Genomic DNA, 7,911 nt, shown 5'->3' on the forward strand with positions numbered 1-7,911 from the left:
CTATGATTAAAGAAAAAAAAAATACAACTTAATTGTACGAGTACTATAGTCTTATATTTAGAGCAACAAATTTAATTCGTCTAGAGAATTTTAAAATTCCTTTTCCTATTATTATTATTATTAGTTCCCCTTACCTGTCTAGAGCAATGAAAATTTGTTGATGAAAAAATGAACAAATTTGATGAATTATATTATTGCAGAAAGTATATGATATGGGAGGAAGGAGAGTAATTGTGACAGGGACGGGTCCACTGGGTTGTGCTCCGGCTGAAATGGCAATGAGAAGCAGAGATGGTGAATGCTCACGTGAGCTCCAAAGAGCTGCTTCACTCTACAACCCTCAACTTCAACGCATGCTTACAAACCTCAATAACAGACTTCGCAAACACGTTTTCATCGCTGCTAACACTGCACTAATGCACAATGACTTCATCAGTAATCCAACTTCATTTGGTAATTATCTAAGGAGATGTTCCATAAAAGTCTTTTGTAGAGACGTTTACTTGTCGTATTATTATTGGACGTATTAATGAACCGGTTATTTTTAAATTTCTTAACAAATTAAAATAAAATTGATTTTTTTATAACTATAATAATAAATCCACTTTTTTTTAGGGATCTCATTGTATTTTTAAATTTTTAGGGTGCAAAAAAAAAAAGTTAGAGATATATTTGTCTTTTTATCAAAAAAATTAACGATATTCGATTTAGATTGTGTAATTCGATCGCATCAAATCAGGTCTAATAATTATAACGCAGACAATTAGGTTTATTATTGTTGGTATAATAAATCAATTTTGTTCTGATTTATTAAAAAATAAATTATTAACCGATTTAATAAAGATGTCCAATAATAACATGACACATATAAACATCTTAAAAAAAACATTTTTAGTATCTTTATTAAAGTGGTCTCCATTATCTAAACTATTCTAGAAATTAACTTGACTTGTTCTTATTATATACTTTCTTGTATGATTAATTATTACATTATTTTTAATACAATTACTAAATAATATGAAAGTTTTAAATATTTCATAATGTTAACTTTTTTCTTACTTTTACAAGGACTTATTTTTCTTTCATTAGTGTAAAAAAATGGGAATTTCAAACATAAAAAGCATTATTAAGTTGATTTAAATTTAAAAAAATGGTATAATTCATAGAATTTATTATTAATTTAGGATTTTGAATCAAAATATATTATTTAATTCAATAATTTTTTACAATAATCCAATTCTTTTACTCATTTGATTTTTTCTCTCACACCATAATTTTATTCACGATTACTGTTTCACCTTTATTTTCTGTTGTTGTCGACCATCTCCGCCACTTTCAATCACCCTAAAATTTAAATATTAAATTTTAAATTCCGAATCATAACTAATATAAATTTTAAATTATTCTATATTTTTATTTAAATTATAATTCCTAAATTTTATATTGTAAATTGATTTTAATTTGTTTGACTTTTAAATATCTTTTCTACTAAAGTTTTGAATGTTTCGTTGTTTTAAATTTGGGATATTTATTTTTATTGTCCATTTCTTTTTAATTGTTAGCTGTTTTTTAAAATTAATTGCCTGAATTAATATTCGCTCCTCAGACTTTTCAACCTTTGATTGTATCTTCTCTTATCATTTATTCATTGAAATTAAAGTTTGATGAGAAGCTATTCCAATGAATTGATCAGGATTCACAACATCAAAAGTAGCTTGTTGTGGGCAAGGACCTTACAATGGACTTGGTGTGTGTTCACCAAGCTCCAACTTGTGCCCTGACCGAAGTACGTTTGTATTTTGGGATCCATTTCATCCAACTGAAAGGGCTAATAGAATTATTGTCGAAAGAATCATGTCAGGTTCTACAATATACATGAACCCAATGAACCTCAGCACCATTTTGGAATTAGATTCTACCACGTGATGAGCAACCAATTGAAGATATATATTATTTATTTATTTACATTCAGTTATTTTTATTTATTTGTTTGTAATATTACAAGTTGTTATTATACAATGAAAGGTGGCAAATGGCAATAATGTTACATCCATGACGCCCCCCTTGTCTTATTATCATTATTGTGGCGGTTTTATTTGACTCGTTCTCTTGTTATGTCACTTGTTAATTTGATGTATATGTGGTTGGGGTTGGAAGAGAAATGTCTACTACTTCTAATGATTTTGAATGTTTCAATGTCCACAACGATGGATAGAACCGATAACTACTATTGACCCAACACATTCCGTTCCCTGTCTATTTTGACCACTTTCATTATCTGCGGCTTTAGTAGGAATCAGGAATGCNGGACGACGACCTAGTATTTTTTGTCATATTTTAGAGGGATATTTTGTGTCTTTCAGTTTCACCTTTCATTGACTTACTAGTAACAACGGTCATTGCATTGTACTAGCATCATAATTGGTACTAATGTTTAAAGGTGATTTCATTAAATTATTATACATGCATTTTACAATTAGGGACGGAGCCTCAGAGAGAAAGGAGGACAATGATCTCCCTAAATTTTAATATTTTTTATATATAAATTTTAGTTTAATTTTTTTAAAATTTTTATTTTAATTTTATTTTATTGTAAAAATATTTTTAACTTTGATCTAATATTTTATCAAGTTCCACCCCTATTTACAATGCTGAGAACTTGATTTAGTACGTCTACTTATTTCTTAGGACCACACAGCCCCACAAAATAAATGTCAACTTTGGTAGATAATTAATTAATAATGTAGCTAGCATTGAGAAGGGTTATTGGAACCATGCGTATTGTGGTATTGCCTATATATATTTCAATGATATAAGTGCATGAAAGGCAGAAAAAATATGAGCGAAAGAGCTCAAAGTGGTTAAAGAATCCTTGTCGCAGGAGAGATGACATTGGATAGTATATATGACATATATAACTAGGTAGAAATTCAAATGCAGTTAATTTTATATAAAGTTGATAGTTAAGAATCGTTATATGATAATTTAGTCAAACTTGTTAAATTATTTAATAACGCTCAACTATATTAATTTCACATGAAATTAACTGTACTTGAGTTTTCGTCGTATAACTAATGTCATTCTTCTGCGACAAGGTATCTTACAACCACTTCATAACAATATATGTATTTTAATTTTTGGAGGTGCCACAAGTATCAAAATTGTGTCTTACAGATCATTATTCATCAAAAGCGTACATGGTTAGAAGCTGAGAGCTAAGTATATTTGTCAACTATTTAAATATATTTATTTTTCACCTTATTAAAGGTTTTGCATGAGATAGCATGCATTCCGTATAAAATTTGAGGATTGCGTTAAGGTTAAACGTTATATTACGTATTCTTTGAAATAAAGTGCATGCAATAATTAAAGTATTAAACTCATTTTCCTCTCTCTATTTCTAAAATTTTACAGACTCTGTTTTATTACACTCATTCGCTCAATATTCTTATGCAAACAGATTACAAACCTCTCCTAAGGAAAAGTCAATTTCACATGAATATATAAATAGAGAGAGTCACAATGATTTTTAATAACCAAATCTCATAAGAAAAAATGTTCATGTAACTACTAAAAAGTATATTAATCGATCAATAAGCAGCATTATCCAATCAATATGATAACAAGTTCTTTTTTGCATCAGCATCATGCCAAAAAAAAAGGTTGCAAGATAAAATAAAAAATTCCTAGCGTGTATCCTAATTCCTAGATGAAGTGACCAAGTATAATAATAAGCGACTTTTCCTACTTATAGGTCTTTGTTATATATTGACTGAAAACAAATGTACATAACTAACTTATTAAATCATCAATTCATATAAATCGTCAGAGAACAGTTTTTAATTATTAGTTTCATATAGAGACAATTGGATGCATTTAAATTCCCACCTATTTTGAATAAGAATCCATCAATAACCGAGGAATTCTTAAACCAATGTGTCACTTGAGAATCATTTTGGTACATTCTTATTAACTTAAACCAAGAATCCATCTGTTACAGAAGAATTCCTAAACCAGTGAACCTCTTGAGAGGCCGACATTAGTCTCAAGTAGAATGAGTTTTTAACACATCAATACTCTTTTCGTTTCAAAATAACTGTCGCCTTCACTTTTTGGGTTCATTGAGAATAAACGTCTATTCGTTTTAGTTTCAACTAGTTCGTGTGTGTTATAGAGACAAAAGCAAGTGGCAGGCAACAAATAAAAAAATCTCAATTAGAATTGTAGTACTGGTTGATTCTTGTTATACACATTGTTTTGGCTTAAAATTTTCTGGTGATAACAATGAATTAATTAAAGTTTGAAGCCTTTCTGAACCGGGGCCAGGTCTAAGAGTAGTAGTATTACCAACTACAGAACAGGGATCAGTCCCATTCTCCCTGCTTCCTATGCACCACCCTCCAGGAACAGCCCTTTCAGCACCAACTTTGGACAATAGTTCCTTATCGATTTTGTCCAACAAAACCGAATCGTTTCTGGGGAACTTCCTGGCAAAAGGGGCATTGCTGCCAACTATCTTTTCGTAATCAGCTGGCATGAGGTAGAGAGGGTGTTGCTTAGGAGGATTGTCCCAAGAAATGAAATGTAGGTCACTGTTAACAGTTGAGTTCCTGAACTCTTTGGCATTGCATATGAGAGTGTGGAAGTATCCTTCAGGGGAAGATACGAAATTCGTGTAGTACATGAGGAGGGTCCGAGGTAGGGTGTCCCATCCCCATATCATGTAATCGACAAACGATCTTGACAGCACCATCCACGCGGAACCTGAAAGAAAGAGACAGGGAGGTAATCAAAATATGAATATGCTGTCAAGGTCAGACACAAAGCCTAAAACATTGTTTCAAATTTGAGGGTTGTGTAGTTGGAAAAAAAAAAGTTTATCAAGGCTAAATGCTATGTGTTTTTGAAACAAAGTGCAATTATTTCCGAGTAGAAGACCTAATAAATATATTACAATATCAAAGGTATATATAATCAAGCAGCATGCAATCCACATGCTAAGTTCTTTCCTGCATTATGCTGGCAAGTAAAACATGTTGCAAAATAAACTAAGTGACGGCAAAATCTAAAGCAGCTTTGTGCCTTGTGTATATCCAAAAATAGAAGACCAGAGTAGTTGATCCAGTCCAAATGAGGAAGCCTGGAAAATTTTTTTTAGGTCATCATTCATCAAGATGCCTAAAAAATAAACACTTAAATGATCACAGAATTTAAGATGACTAATTTCTATCATATCACTCCAAACTAGATAGATAAATTCAAATTTGAGACTCTAATCATGGAGCTTGACCCTAGCAGCTTACGAATTGGTCCATCTTTCTAAATCCCCTTCATGGTGAAATAACCAGTAGCTTTCAGGAAGGTGCAATCTTTAATTGCAATAAGGTAAGATGTCAAGGCATGATTTGATGTTCTAATCACTCTCACTTAGATCAAATAATTCAACTAACTGATTAATTTGTTTTAACTTTCAGTGCAAATCAAAGTAGCTAACAGGTCACGATAACCTTCATTCAAAAGATATTAAGGTTCCACAAGCAGTATTACCAGATAGTCAGATACTGTATTTGAAGCAGTTTTTCAAATTCCTTAAGATAGAAAGTAAACTGGGAAAAGCTCATGCTAAAAATCAGAATATACAATGCCCTGTGACTACAAATCTTTCCAAACTAGTCATTAGAAGTGTAAAGTCTTCATAAAATAATAGCTTTGGGTTACTTTCTTAATTTTTCATTTCCATTGAAAAGCAAATTTATTTCAGAAACAATTCAGCTGAGGAGGTATAGCATCTATAAAAGACATAGCAGTTTTAAAAATTACAACTTCACAAACAAAAGTCCCACTCTACTCATAAGAAATTCAAAAGCTGATATGATTAGCGGTATTCAGAATGCAGGTAACATTATAGAACCCAAACTGAATGACAATGCTATCAAAACAAATATTTGAATTGATTCTTAATTAAGCATAATAACTGAAGAGGAATGCTAGGGGGCCAGCAACATTTGGGATTTATAGCCATCAAATAGCCATCAATGAGGCTTTTAATGGTGTGAGATTAATGTGAGATTTCATCCAATGGCTCACTCTTCTTTGATGGTTACATGCTGGCCAGAATTTGATAAAATTGCTGGCCTCCTAGACTTTTCCATAACTGAATTTCATCGTGATGTTAAAAAAGATTGCATTGTTGGCACAAAGAGAGTCCAGATTCCAGACCAAGCTAAAACCTATTCCTTGTCAAAATAACTTTCAAAGAGCTGTCATTTTTATTGAGTTAACAAAATCCTCAAAGTGGCACAGGATTAGCTAACCATAAACATCCTAAGATAAGCTAGAATGAAGAACTCAAAAGAAAGAAACCCAAAAGCAGTACAAAAAGAAGGAATCGATTGGCACCTGTGAAAAGCTTGAATTGTGTTGGCCTACTCCTCTTCTGAGTAATCCAGAAAAGATCTTTTTTCTGTGCCAGGTACAATCCTGGATCGACCATTAGTGGCCTTGCACGATACTGACTACACAACATAATAACACACGCCACAAAATCCAGTTGATAAGGAAAACAAACAAAAGAACAACAGCAAACGACATGGTATAGTTCACTTACTCTTTCCACCCCAGGTCACCAGTATGATCGACGAAACTAACATTGCGAGACAAGGTTGAGAACACGTGAAGGATATCTAGCCAACCAAAACCCACAAACAAATCATCCGTCACCAACTAAAACAAGTATGAAACCACTCGAATACCAACATCAATATCAAGAAATGATTCCTTGTACTCTTTTTTTCTTCTTTGCCACCTATCGAATTCATGAGCCAGACTAGTGAAACAGCTCAATGTCAAAGAAAATGTGAATACAAACAACCCAACTCGATCAATTCCATGTTATAATTTCCAATTATTATCACTTTCACCACAAATTATACAAATTACTGAATACTAAATCCCAAATTGGCCCCCAAACTTATTCTAAATGACCATTTTAGTCCATGGTATTTGTTTATTAGATGTTAGTCCCTAAACTTTCAAATGACACATCAATCCTTAAACTTGCAAAGATGACATTTTAGTCTGCACTCCCAAACCATCAAAACTTATAAGGACAAATATGTTGAACTCATTAAAGGAATCACTAAAACATTCCTAAGTGCTTTGATATATACTCCTACACTTGCATTTGCATCCAGTACATTATTGAACGAATAAATGAATCAGAAAAGTGGCGGGAAAGTAACGAACCATCTTGAGTAACGAGTGGATAATCCGACGCGCTGAGGTTGATGAACCAATCCCAATCGCTCCACTCTCTAAGCGCAATTGCCGCCGCGTGGAGCGTGTTCGCCACCATCGTTGGCCCACGGTACGTGATGAGGTTGGCCTTTGAAATCAACCTCACATTCCCAAACCTCATGAACAGCGCGTGTCCAAACACGTACCTCTTTAACTCCCCGCGCTCCGTTTCGGAAGCCTCGCGGTCAAGGTGGAGAATGTAGCGGTTGCGCGGGTGGTAGAGCGCGAGGAGAGTGCGCGTGAGCGCGTGTGCGTCGCCTTTGGAGCCAGAGATGAGGTATGCGAGACGCGGAGGAACGGAATCGGAGAGCGGTGGAATGGGGAGAGCGTGGAGCTTGGATTCGACGAAGAGGGAGCGCGTGATGGAGACGGTTATTGATGTCGGAAGAAGGTAGGAAGAGAGAATGGGAGAGGTTAGTGTTGTTGCGGCGAAGAGGACGAGGGTGAGAAGGAAGAGAAGCGTGGCAATGCCGAGTCTGAAAACGACGATGCGTCTTCGTTGTTGCCGTGGTGACGGTGGCTGTGCCAGGTGGTGCTTTGGTTTCTTCATTTTCTCTGTTCTTCTGTTTTGCGTTTTCAGAATCTGACACTGTAATAATAATAATAATTGGTAAT

The 7,911-nt window shown here is 33.8% G+C and overlaps 2 protein-coding genes across 2 annotated transcripts in view; one reads left to right on the forward strand and one right to left on the reverse strand.

Moving 5' to 3' along the window:
• LOC107638125 (GDSL esterase/lipase At5g33370-like) overlaps nucleotides 1–2,181 on the forward strand; it is a 4,577-nt gene extending 2,396 nt beyond the window's left edge. The window contains exons 4-5 of the mRNA XM_016341297.2: nucleotides 201–453; nucleotides 1,694–2,181. Coding sequence (XP_016196783.1) covers nucleotides 201–453; nucleotides 1,694–1,926 — 486 coding nt within the window. The 3' untranslated portion in view covers nucleotides 1,927–2,181. The remainder of the gene's footprint in view (nucleotides 1–200; nucleotides 454–1,693) is intronic.
• Nucleotides 4,188–7,911, reverse strand: LOC107635281 (beta-glucuronosyltransferase GlcAT14A). Its single transcript, XM_016338708.2, has 4 exons — nucleotides 7,246–7,911; nucleotides 6,608–6,683; nucleotides 6,400–6,515; nucleotides 4,188–4,764 (listed from the first exon to the last, which is right to left on the reverse strand). Exons 1-4 carry the CDS (start codon nucleotides 7,844–7,846, stop codon nucleotides 4,244–4,246), a joined length of 1,314 nt encoding a protein of 437 aa, XP_016194194.1. The 5' UTR covers nucleotides 7,847–7,911; the 3' UTR covers nucleotides 4,188–4,243.

Source organism: Arachis ipaensis, chromosome B04 (genome assembly GCF_000816755.2).
Source record: "Arachis ipaensis cultivar K30076 chromosome B04, Araip1.1, whole genome shotgun sequence".
NCBI classification, from domain to species: Eukaryota; Viridiplantae; Streptophyta; class Magnoliopsida; order Fabales; family Fabaceae; genus Arachis; species Arachis ipaensis.

Excerpts from the sequence above, each read along its gene's own strand:
- LOC107635281 (XM_016338708.2), bottom strand. The coding sequence starts at position 7,846 with ATGAAGAAACCAAAGCACCACCTGGCACAGCCACCGTCACCACGGCAA. Across the intron at positions 6,684-7,245 it reads TCCACTCGTTACTCAAGATG|ATATCCTTCACGTGTTCTCA; the intron begins GTTCGTTACTTT and ends TTGGTTGGCTAG. Across the intron at positions 4,765-6,399 it reads ACAATTCAAGCTTTTCACAG|GTTCCGCGTGGATGGTGCTG; the intron begins GTGCCAATCGAT and ends TCTTTCTTTCAG.